The 12,806-nt window shown below is 49.0% G+C and overlaps 1 protein-coding gene across 4 annotated transcripts in view; it reads right to left on the bottom strand.

Annotated features, from left to right (window-relative positions):
- The window catches only part of LOC138472257 (alkaline phosphatase, tissue-nonspecific isozyme-like), a 472,404-nt gene that overhangs the window by 25,424 nt on the left and 434,174 nt on the right, over nt 1-12,806 (bottom strand). For all 4 annotated transcript variants that reach the window (XM_069610359.1, XM_069610357.1, XM_069610360.1 and 1 more), the window contains exon 11: nt 7,861-7,980. In XM_069610359.1, the coding sequence (XP_069466460.1) occupies nt 7,861-7,980 (120 nt within the window). The remainder of the gene's footprint in view (nt 1-7,860; nt 7,981-12,806) is intronic.

Genomic DNA, 12,806 nt, shown 5'->3' with positions numbered 1-12,806 from the left:
AAGGCTATAACAAAAAGTAACCAAAAATTGTAAAAAGTCACTCCTGCCACCAGCTTATCCTCTTAGCACACCTAGTGTAACCAAAAATCCTCTGAGTGTAAGTCTAGGGTAAAACAAAAAGTGTACCCACTGTACTGCATTGTAAAATGCATTGTACAAGGATAAAAAGTTACCACAAGTGATAACAAGTTACTAAAAGTAGCAACCAAGTAACTAAACTAAGGGTTACAATGTTTCCCAGCACTGACAGCCTGAAGGACATGTCAGTTTCCCTATAACAGATGAGCAAAAAGACAGTGTAGTGAAGCTTAAGGCTTTGTTCTGTAAAAAGAGCAGGACAGATAAAAAAATAAAAGCAAAAAGTGTGGGGGTCCATAGAAATGGAAGGAAAGGTGCAGTAAAGAGAAATCTTTCCTAACAACCCCCCACTCTCTCCTCAGAGAAGCATCTGATCTGCAGAGAGCTGGAGCTAGAAGACTGCAAGGGCTCTAGCAGGGAGGTATTTATGGGAGAGAGAGTTGCATGTAGTGGGGTATCAGACACCAGAAAGCCATGTGGATGATGCAGAGGGTCTTGAACTTGATCCTTGCAGCTACCAGGAGCCAGTGGAGAGATTTTAGGGCTAGAGAGATGCAGTCCCTGGACTTGAGTTCAAGGATATGTCCCGCAGTCATATTCTGGATTAGTTGAAGGGGGCGAAGGGAAGATAATGGAAGATTGAGTCAGAGGCTGTTCCAGTAGTCCTGCCTGGAGAGGAGCAGACTTGTGGAGACATTGAGCTTCTGGGGGAAGGTGAGGAAATGGAGAACGCCTGTGAAGAGGTGTAGCTGAAAGTGGGCCTTCTTGGCAAGGTCTGTGATGTGAGAAGAGAAGGGGAGAGAGGAGTCAAAGATGAAACCAATGTTTTTTGCCTCACAAGAGGGTAAGGGGAGGTGGCCCATTGAGGGCAGCCAGAGGGTAGAAGGGCAAAGAGGGTGCTGGGGTCCCAATGAGAAGGATATCAGTCTTACTGGCATTAAGGCAGATATCACTGGCAGCACATCATGCCTGAATAGCAGTCAGACGGTGAAGGAGGAAGAGGAGGAAGTAGAGGGAAGCTTGAAGGAGAGATGTGTGTCGTCTGCATAACACTGGAAGTGAGGAGAGATGGCGGCGATCAGGGTGGCCAGAGGGGGAAGGTAGATGTTGAAGTACCACGGTCAGTGGATAGAGCCCTGCGGGACGCCGCAGGTGGAGTGTGATAGGAGAGAGAAAAGGGACCAGTTGAACCTGGGAAGGTCGGTCGGAGAGAAAAGAGGTCATCCGGTCGAGTGCCAGGCCAGTGCTGCCAAGGGTGTCACAGAGCCGATTCGTCTGGGTGGTATGATTGACATTGTCAAAGGAGGAGGAAAGATACGGAAGGATAAGAATGGATGGAGAGTTGGAATCGAGATTTGAGAGCAGGTTTTCACAGGTGTTCAGTAGATCAGTTTCCGTGCCTCTGGCTGCGCTGAAGCCAGACTGGTGGTTGTGGAGACAACCGACAGATTCAGTGCATTTGATAAGTTGGGAGATGGCCAGCATGTCCAGGAGTTTGCCCAGGAAGGGGGTAATGGAGATAGGGTGGTAGTTAGCCGGGCAGGAGACATCGGCAGAAGACTCTTTGAGGAGAAGATGCACAAGGGAGTACTTGAGGGGTAGCAGGAAGGAGCCAGTGACAAAGGAGGGGTTACAGAATTTGGCCAAGGTTGGCACAAGGGAGACAATGTTGTCCTTGATAGTTCTGGAGGAGCAGGGCAGCACCTGTTTGGAGGAGACTTTCATAGAGAGGGCTTGTCTAGAGACCTCATCCGGTGCTATGGACGATAAAGAGGAGAGTAGAAGGGAAGGGGATATGGGGGTGAAGGGATGTCTGAGAGCTGGGGAGAGAAGGGGGAGGGGAGTATAGGAGGGTGAGGACAGATGCCCTGAGTTGTGGTTAAGAAGTGGGAGCCAGTGAAGTACAGACGGTCAGGGATGACAGGGGAGAAGTGGAGACTGCAGTAGGGTTGGCAAGTTCCTTGCAGATTTTAAACAGTTTGCCCATGTTGTTAGTAGCCCCAGAGATGCAGGCTTGGATATGGGCCCTCTTCTTCGAGCAGATGGACAGTCTGTAATGCCTTTGGAGCAGGCGGCAGGCCAGTCTGTCAAAGGAGGTGCCTGATGCCCGCTACTTCAGCTCAGCAACTCTGCACTTACATAGAGAGGCTAGTTCAGAGTCATACCAGTTGTTGCACTTGGAGGCAGGCATCATGCAGAACCTCAAGATAGGGGCAAGGATGTCCAGGGTGTTGGTGATGGAGAGGTGAAGATTAGCAAGGACAGAGTCAGTACAGGTGTCGCAGTCGGGAGGGGAAATGAAAGTGGCGGCAAAAGCAGCAACCGACACTCGATTCATCTGTCAAATGACAGAGGGAGACTGGCAGTGCGGGCAGGGGCTTAGCAGGGGGACCTAAGAGATCCAGGTGAGAGGACAGGAGATCATGGTCAGACCAGGAGAGAGGTGCCGCGAGAGGTTTTGAAGATGGGGATGTCTGCTGAGATAAGAGCATCCAAGGTATATCCAGCTGACTGTGTCAGACCAGAGGGATGAAGGGTGAGGGAAAGCAAGTCACAGTGTACAAATCAGGAGAGTCAAGGTGAATACTGAAGTCTCTGAGGAGGAGATGTTGGCAGGTGAAAGCAAGTAGAGAAGAGGTGAAGTCAGACCACTCTGAGAGGAAGAGGGAAACTGGACCAGGGGTCCTGTAGATGGTGGCGAGAGTCAGCGAGAAGGTTGGGGAGACACCAATCCTGCAGATGAGGCATTCAAAGGAAGAGTAGGTCTGAGTTGGAATGATAGTAGCAGGGAACCATTCAGGGAAGATCAAGGCCACTATGCCTCCATACTTGTTAGGCCCGGGCTTAGAGAGGATCTTTTAGCCCTCAGGGAGGAGTGTGTTGAAAGCAGTGACAGAGCTGGCAGTGAACCACGTCTCAGTGAGAGCCAGAACGTCAAGGTCAAAGTCTTCAGGAAGGAGACAGATATCAGAGGAGTGTTTAACAGCAGAGCGATAGTTGAGGGTAGCTAGGTGAAGCTGGTTGCCACCTTTTAAAGTCGGTGGTGGAGAAGGGGCAAGTGGGGTGGCAGACAGAGGAGTGGCAGGAGATGGAGGAAGTTGATGTGAGACAGAAGACGCCGATCAAGAAGGAGGAGATTGGGCTGAGAGCTGTGGGCCATTACAGTGCCATTCTGATAGACAATAATACACCTAGAGTATGTGAAGCATGCCAATATTACTTCCCATCTGGCGCCAACATTGATGGGTGATGAAGAGTAAGGGGAGAGGGCAGAGACCATGTGGGGAGTACATAGGTCTGGAGAGGGAGCGACAAAGAGGATGTCTGTGACAGTCTGCCTGGAAGAAGCATTCACGTCAGTGTCTGTGATGGGCACACCTGGAGAGAGAGGTAGGATAGGTGATAGAGTAGCAGTTAGAGTAAATAGGAGAGAGGTAGAGCACCATGGGGGGAGAGGGCAGAGAAGTGGAAAGAAGGAGAGAGAGAGAATGGAGAAACTGCACAATGCACAGAGACACTGCACAATACACAACAAATTCACCAGGCAGCCTAGCAGCAAGACAGCTGCAGACAAGTCAGAAGCATTAGATATCCAAGGTCGCCGAAAAACAGGGTGAGTAGCTTGAAGCAAGGAGAGACTCCCCTTATTTGATGCTAAGGGTAGCAGGGCCTCCCAAGCTTTCCGAAGTGCTGTGCAGCATCAGGAGCCATTCACCGTTGGGGCCACTTTGCCATGCCTGCAGCCGACCAGCCAGTCTGCAAAGCCCAGCGGGTCGTCCGGTAAGACTATTGCTGGACGGGTGAGCTGGATTGTGGAATTGCAGACTAGCCAGACCTACATTCGGACAACACAAATGACCTCTGCACCCATGTCTCCTGGGCCTCCCTCAACAGAAACAAAGCATGAAGCAAGTGGGCCCAGAAAATTCAGGAGCTACGGAAATGGTCTCTGAGAAAATCACAGTACAGGGGGTGAGTTAACATACCTGTTCGTACCCTCCCACCTCCTCATCCGGTTTAACGGCATAATGTCCTTGTCCTACTTCTCTCTTGCCTGACCAGGATCAGTGGAGTTCTGGTCTAGGATTCCTACTGGTATTGCCTTTAAGGTGGGGTCCATGGCTGTTAAATGGAATGCTAAACGCTCTGATGTTCTTCCTCTGTTGCGCATAATTTATTATTGATGGTTTAAGGCAGACGCTCAACACATTCGTTCCCTTTACTCGTCCATCGCAGTCTGCATCGTTCCCTGGCTCGGTTTGGTCATCCTGCACATCTGGTCTCCTTTCGACACCTCATTCCGCCACTTTCCATACTATTCTTACTTTATTGGCATCCTTTAAGCTGACTCAGTTGACATGCACTGCCAGCCTTCTGCTCAGGTAGGTTTCAAGGCACACAACAAGAAACCTACTTCACAGATTGTTAGTTAGAGTTTAAGCACTCCATTTATGGAGCAAGTCCAGAAAATGCCCCAAAACTTCAAAAGATAGACCCAAAGAAGTCAAATACTTACATAGATTCTCATTTCTGTTGCACCTGACATACTATGCTCCGCCACCACGGCACACAACCGTGGAGTCCTTTTTGATGGCGAGCATAACCTTCACCACTTTATTACTTCTACTGCCACTGTGGCCAATAACCTGGTAAATATCAGTAGAATCTGCTCCCTCGTCACTTACAGTGCTATCATAACCCACATACTGATCCTGGCACTCAGCCACCTCAATGATTGAGACAGCCTAGTTCTCCACCTCCCACTCTACTCCTTATCCCCACTTGACAAAGTACTCAACTTCACCACCCACACCCTCCAAAATCGTCACAATCATCTCCCACCTCCAAACACTTCCTCCATACAGTTAGACTTTTGAATGCAAAGCGTCCCTCTTTAAATTCCTGCTATTTTTTTTCAAACTCCTACATGAGCTTGCAGCGCATCATTTAGCCAAAATTAATACTACTCATCACCTGGTATTCCTCCACTCTAGTACACTTACTAACCTCTGACCCTTGGCCACCCTGTGCATCTTGCTTCCGCTCTTACTCCCTACTTACGATACACCGCTGGACTACCTTCCCCTCTATGCTTAAAAGGTGACTACTATTCACTCCTTATAATCTGCACTGAAGCTCTGCCTTTTGAACCTGTGAGGAGCTCCATCTACATACTCTCACATTGCTTAAGCCGTGCCACACCACTGCACACAAAATCCCATTATATATTTATTTATTTATTTGAATTTATAAAGCGCACACCGGCCCGGGGGCATCGCAGCACTGTTACAGTGAGCTTGCTTGGTTACAGTTACATGGAGTAGGAGAAAAACATAACAGGAATTACTTAGTTATAGTGGTTGTATAGTTATCGCAAATGATTGATTGACGCAGGTCCTGAGGTTGCAGGAGGACCAGGGGATCTTTTAAGGTAGGGCTAGTTTAACAGCTTGGTTTTGAGTGCTTTTCAGAAGGCTGTGAGGGAGGTCTAATTCCTGAGCGCAGTGGGTAGTTCGTTCCAACTTTTGTGTGCTATGAATGGAAAGCTTGCCCCCCCCCCCACCTTTGGCTCTTTTGACAGTCAGGACGATAAGCTGGTTGGAGTGGAGTGTTGGGCTCTCTTGGGTCTGATAGAGGTGGCTCATTGAATATTTTCTGCCAGGTGAGGAGGGGCTGAGAGGGAGAGGCACCTGTGAGTGATGGTCAAGGTTTTGAAGCGTATGCACTCTTTGACAGGAAGCCAGTGGGCTTTGTGACTGGCCTGAGATATGTGTTCCCTATTAGGGATGCTTAATGCAGCTCTAAGGGCATTATTTTGGGTGATTTGTAGTTTTTTGAGGTTTTTTATTGAGGTACCTAGAAAAAGAGCGTTGCAATAGTCCAGCTTGGCCCCAATAGTGGCTTTTGCTATGGTGAGGAAGTTATTGGGGAGGGGTACGGTTTGACTGCATTTATGATCTGGCTGGCAAGTGCTGCCGATGAGGAGATGGCGCTGACTTGGCCCGTCTTTGAGAGGGTGGAATCCAGGAAGACTCCCAGTGTTTTGACTGCTTCTGAGGTTTTGATAACGGTGTTCTCAATATTAAAAGATTTACATTGGCTGTCAAGTTCATTGAGGGTTTCCATAGGTCCTACTAGAAGGATCTCTGTTTTGTATCCATTTAGACAGAATCCATTAGCCGCCATCCAGGCTTGGATGAGGGCATGTTTTGTTGAGGGTGGCCAAGTCGAGATCATAGGAGCCAGAGAGGGGGATGATAACTTGTGTATCATCCGCATAGTTGGTATATGCTATGCCGTTATTATCCAAGTCAATGAAAAGTGGTAGGGTAAATATGTTGTATAGTGTAGGCAAAGTGCAGGAACCTTGTGGAACTCCACAGTGGATGGCGGTGGGGGTAGCACAGTCCTGATCAGAGAAGACTCTCATAAGTCTTCCTTCCAAGAAGGAGGTGATCCAAGAAGTGGCGCCCTGGAAGAAAAAGGCAGCATCCTTGAGATGCCTGCATAGTGTCTTTTGATCTACAAGATCAAAAGCTGCTGACAGGTTAAGGAGCAACACTGGCTTGCCTTTGTCCATGATTTCACCTAACTGGTTTTTAAGGTTGAGTAGGGCTCACTCTGTTCTGTGGCGTGGGCGGAAGCCTGATTGTCTCTTGCCAAGGATATAGGATACCTTGTATATAGCCAGTGCCCAGGGACATCTCATGTGTACCTGGTTACTATTTCACGTATTACCCATCACCCATTGGTAAATTGCTGACTAAAATGTAAGGCTAATGTATTGCACCTGATTTAGGATTACCTGGCAAGTCGATTACACTTGCAAGTGTTTCTGGGCAAAACACCCACCTATCATGAATAAATACAATACATAAATATAATAAAGAAAGCAGTGTTAAGAATTATTCTGAAGCTCCCAAAATGGAAGTCCACATTTTAAAGTATGCTGATGGTATTTTGATGGCACCCCTTTTGCTACTTTGTGGTCGGTGTGTTCTCAGACTCCAAAAGCAGAAGGCAGGACAATTCTGCCGGTCTTCTTAACTAGTGACTTTCTCTTTATTGGTCACAGAAGTAATTTGCTCCCAACATTTCAAGCATGCAAGTATGTGGGCTTCCAGATAAATGGACTCACTTCAAAACCTTTAGGCCTGGAATTGTATGACAGCCTCTCCCAGGTGGCGATCTGGAATTGCAGTGGTTACTTCAGGTTGTGGTGAGGCCTACACTAGCATAGTCGTGTGTGGACCCCACCCATTGAATAACAGAGGTTTCAGATTGGTATGAAGGTGCATTGGCAGATGTGCATATTTGGTCATCCGTGCTGGAAACTCAAGAGGTGCCTTATGTGAGCGAGTAGCATTCCCTGATCTATCTGCGGGTTCCACGACTGGGATAGTAGATGATATAGCAGCTTGTAAATGAGCTGTATTGGTAGAGCTACTTGTGGGTCCCAGTACTGGGATCACAGTTTGGTCTGTGGGTGCCAGTGGGAATAGCAGGGTTTTCTGTGGGCCAGGGTCAAGGCGCACTAGCAATAAGGTGTGCGGATCACAGTATTGGTTTAAGTGAGTTAGAATTGAGCATAACATGTAATATGCAATAATGTGTGGGTTATTTTAGCAGAGTGGTGTAGGTCGCTGTATTGCTGAAACACGCAACAGATTGAGTAGAGTTGGCAGAGCCTGCATGCTTGAAAAATATGTGGCACTGGGGTGCAGGTCCATAACGATTTCAGGTTGACTAATTGTGTTCAATGTTGCCAACAAAAGAACTCACCAATGTCGACTATGGAAACATTTTCTCTCACGCCGTTGACCAACTTGTAGCCTGGTCCATTTCCATACAGAATGGCGGTGTAGGGCCGTTTGTCTACATCACTCATAGCTGGAGCCAGACCTGCAAAAAGCAGCCAGAAGACAAGTTAAGAAAAGACAGGAGCGTGGAGGAGGATGGGTGGAGAGGGAAGTAGCGAGCATTATCAAAATTGCACTTTTCAAGTAATAGGTCATCCCCACTCGAGGATAAGCGCGGTACCAAAATACTTCACACAAATATGAGAGAGTGAAAAATTAATGTGTGTGCTTCAGTATGACAGACCAAATTAACTGTGGTGAAAACAGGACATATGACAGACCAAATTAACTGTGGTGAAAACAGGACATTACTTTTCTCTAACTCATAACTGCTTGGTGTGCCCGGACAAAGTCGGTCAGATGCTAGGCTTGTCAGAACATCCCAGTGTTGGGCTCCGCCCTCCCAGCTTTCACCGATACCGGTCAGCCACGAAAACAAATAGAGAAAAGGGAAAATCTTCAAATGTCAAATTTGTCACACATTGTAGATTAGATTAACAAGTTACTTACCAACTGGTAATGTTCTTTCGACTGGATGTTCCTCCAACGCATTCCACATCTTTGACATATAATGTCCACAGCTGTGCACTTTGGAAACTTTTTCGGCAGAGGGCGTCCTGCCTCGGGTCCATGTCCTTCGAAGGCCTCCGTCGAGGGCAACATCACAGGATGTTATAAATAGGATGCATGGCGCCCGTAGCCTCAGTTTAAGTTTTTTCCCCTAGAACGTGTGGCACCAGTCTGATGCCTGCTGGACTGCACTTATGCTTGCAGAAAACAGAAGCTGCAATCGCATAGGAAATTCTCCTGAGGGGCAGGCTGGGAGGGCGATGTGGAATGCGTTGGAGGAACATCCAGTCGAAAGAACATTACCAGTTGGTAAGTAACTTGTTCTTCAAATGGATTGTGTCCTCCAACGCATTCAACATCTTTGACAGACTCCCAAAGCAGTACCAGCAAATGGAGGAGGGAAAAGAATTTAGAGTACCCAATCAGATTGCGGAATAAAGAACCGCATTCCCAAAGGCCAAATACTGACCATGGATTGTACCCAGGGAATAATGTTTTACAAAGGTGTGGATGGAAGCCCATGTAGCAGCATCACAAATATTCCTAATAGGAACACCCCGCTGGAGGGCTGTGGAAGTACCCACGCCCCTAGTGGAATGAGCTCTCAACCCATCAGGAGGGTCCTTACCCACCAATCGATAATATTTCGTAATGGTGAGGATAATCCACCTGGACAAGGTCTGTTTGGTATCTGCCTGGCCCAATCGGTGTCCAGCATATCCTACAAAGATCATCCACTCTGACCCTGGCCATCCTAGAAATGTAAAAGATCAGAGCTCTCCTAGGATCCAACCGATGGAGTGCTCCTCTTCCTTACCAGGATGAGGAGAAGGGTAGAAAGATGGAAGAACCTCCTTTTGATTCAAATGGTATTCAGAAACTACCTTAGGTAGAAAGGAGGGACGTACACGCAGTACAACCCTGTCCTTGTGAAACACAGTAAAGGGTGGCTTAGATGAAAGTGCCTGCAATTCACTCACTCTGCGAGCTGAAGTAACCACAACCAAGAACACAGTCTTGAAGGACAGTAATCTCAAAGGACAAGAGTGCAAACGTTCAAAAGGAGCACCCATGAGAAAATTCAAAACCCAATTTAAATCCCAAACTGGCACCTGGAAAGGGGACGGCGGGAAAACATTAGTCAGTCCTTCAAGAAACTGAGAAATGAAAGGAATCTTAAAATAAGAACATTCTTCAGACGAGCGCTTAAAGATGGACAGCGCCGCCAGGTAACCTTTAATGGTACCTACTTGAAGGCCCTGTGGGCCAAAGAAAGTAAGAAAGACAAAACCATAGGAATGGAACACTGAAAAGGATCAACATTGTGATCCCTGCACCAGTCGCAGAACTTACGCCAACAGCAACAGTACAGGGATTTTGGTGCAGGCTGACTGGCCGAAAGCAACACCTCCATCACGTCATCCGAGAGGTCCCAATCCTTATACCTCAACCTTTCAGATACCAAGTGTGAAGGTTGAGAGTCTTGACCTCTGGATGGAGAACATGACCCACCCTCGCACGAGAGCAGATCCTCTTGGTGGGGAAGCTCCTGGCCCAATCCGGAGCAATGAGGATCATGTGGGAACCAAACCTCCATAACCTCCGCAACACTTGAGGAATGACGGGGACTGGAAGAAATGCATACAGCAGTGGGAATGACCAATCCACCATGAACACGTCTCCTAAGACTCCTCTCAGAGGAAATTCCCTTGAGCAGAATCTCTCGCACTTCCGGTTGACACTGGTGGTGAAGAGATCCACTTGTGGGGTTCCCCAAAGGGTGAAGATCTCCTGAAGGACTTCCAGAGCCAACTCCCACTCATGAGAGACCGCGCTCTGCCTGCTAGGAGCGTCCGCCGCCGCATTGTCATCTCCAGCCAGATGAACTGCCGAGATCAAAATTTCCTGCTGGATGGCCCAGAACCAGAGCTGCATTGCCTCTCTGCACAACGGAAGTGACCCTACCCCCCCTTTTTGTTGAGGTAATGCATGGCCACTGTGCTCTCCATCATGATCAGGACACTCTTCCCCCATACAGAGGGCAGAAACGACTTCAGGGCTAGCCTGATGGCCCTCAGCTCTAACAAATTGATGTGGAGTATGGACTCCGACGGAGACCAACGACTGCTGGTGGTCAAGTCGTTGACATGAGTGCCCCCTCCTGTGAAGGAAGCATCCTGGGAGACCGAGAATGGAATCTGAATGGGATCCGACAGCTTGCCTGAGAACTGCAACCACTGCATCTTGAGCGCCCACTGCAGGGATCTCATCCGCAGCCTGGCCTCCGACACCAGAAAAATGCAGGATGCCATGAGGCCGAGCAACCTTAAGAATTCGAAAGCCGGGAGACTCTGGGCATGTTGAAACTTGTCCACCATCTGCACAATGTGATGAGCCCTTACCTTGGGAGGCGAACACTTCCCCAACGACGTGTCCAAGCCCCGATGTACTCAAGCTGTTGGGAAGATGTCATGTGTGACTACTTGAAATTCAGGGAGAAGCCCAGCCTGTGAAGGGTGCAGCAGGTGACACTGAGATGATCCAACGCTGGTCGGGAGAGCGTGCCCGGATCAGCCAGTCGTCCAGGTAGGGGTAAACGTGAATCCCCCCTCACCTGAGGTACGCTGCCACCACCACCATGAGCTTGGTGAAGACCCTGGGGCAGAGGTCAATCCGAACGGCAGGACCCAAAACTGAAAGTGCGAGTGGCCAGCTGCAAACCTCAGGTACTTCCTGTGCGCGGAATGGATCGACACATGGAAGTAAACATCCTTGAGGTCCAGAGACACCAACCAATCCTGAAGTTGAAGGGCCTGGAAGACTTGAGAAAGAGTGACCATCTTGAACTTATCGTTCCTGAGAAGTTTGTTCAGCCAACGCAAGTCCATGATGGGTCTGAATCCCCCGTCTTTCTTTGGGATAATAAAATAAGGGGAATACCATCCCTTGTTCCTCTCTGCTACAGGCACCAGTTCTATAGCGCCTTTCTCCAGCAGGCTCAAAATTTCCTGCGCAAGGAGCGGATCCGGAAGCTTCAAAGAGAGTTTCCCCGGTGGATTGTCGTGAGGCCGCTGAAAGAAGGGAAGGCAGTAGCCGTGGGCAATGGTATCCAGAACCCACGCATCTGAAGTAATGGCACGCCATTCTTCGAGATGCTGAGACCGTCTGCCCCCAACCGGCAAACCATGGAACATGGCCTCACAACTGTTTGGAAGCGGCTGCAGCAGTGCCTGAAGGCAAAGAGGCAGCTGCCTGAGCGGCTTTGGCACCACGATTTCCCCGACCACCACGGGTACTTTTTCGCTGGCCCCTTTGACTGGCAGCCCCTCTTGTCCTACCAAAGGGGGAGTAGTAACGAAAGGAACCTGCCCTACACTGATGTCCCCTAGGACGAAAAGGCAAAGGTTGACGCACCGCAGCGCTTAAAGATTTTGCAGCAGCTTTTGAGGTCTGCAACCTCTCAAGGCTCTTGTCAGCCTTGCTGCCAAACAAATGTGCGCCATCAACGGGCCTTCACATCCGGAGCAAACCCCGACTTCCGCAACCAGGCAAATCTGCAGATAACGGTGCTCGCAGCCATGGATCGGCGAACACTGTTGGCTGCATCCAAACCCGACTGAAGGGATTCACACATGGCATCGTTGCCTTCCTACACGAGAGCAAGGAACCCATCCCTTTCTTCCCCCTCGGGAATATGCTCAGCCGCCAAAGAAACACAATTCCACAGAGTGTGTGAAAACCTTGCCAAGGCACACGTGGAGCTGGCCGATTTCAGGGCCATGCTCCCAGCAGAAAATACCTTCCAGACCCAACCGTCGAAGCGCTTGTCGTCCCTATCTGGAGGGATGGTAGGGTATGCCGCCTGCCTCGAGGTGGCCATAGCCGCCTGAACCACCAAACGTTCAGAAGTGGGGTGAGTAGATAGATAGCTGGGGTTACTAACGGAAGGGCGGTATTTCTTGGTCAAAGACTTATTAACAGCCGGAAGAGATTCCGGGGACTGCCAAGAAGCTTCCACCCTTTTCTGTAAGATAAGATGAAATGGCAAAACAGGGTCAGAGGACGGACCTTGATCTAAGATGTCCGTCAGATCATCCTGCACAGAGTCTTCCGGGGGACTAGACCAGCCCAGATACTCCAAGACTCGTGCCATGAGTTTCCTATAAGAAGACTCCGCATGAGCCCACGCTCAGGTCTACCAAATTCCACTTCCGAGAAGTGTCCAGTCCAATTGCATCATGGAGGGACTGCCTCAAATCCTCCAACTGACTGTCTCCAGAAAAAAGTGGAGCATCATCA

This window comes from Ambystoma mexicanum, chromosome 8, assembly GCF_040938575.1.
Source record: "Ambystoma mexicanum isolate Mex_15411 chromosome 8, UKY_AmexF1_1, whole genome shotgun sequence".
Classification (NCBI taxonomy): Eukaryota; Metazoa; Chordata; class Amphibia; order Caudata; family Ambystomatidae; genus Ambystoma; species Ambystoma mexicanum.
Note: the sequence above shows the minus strand (reverse complement) of the source record. Positions and strands in the feature narration are given on the sequence as shown.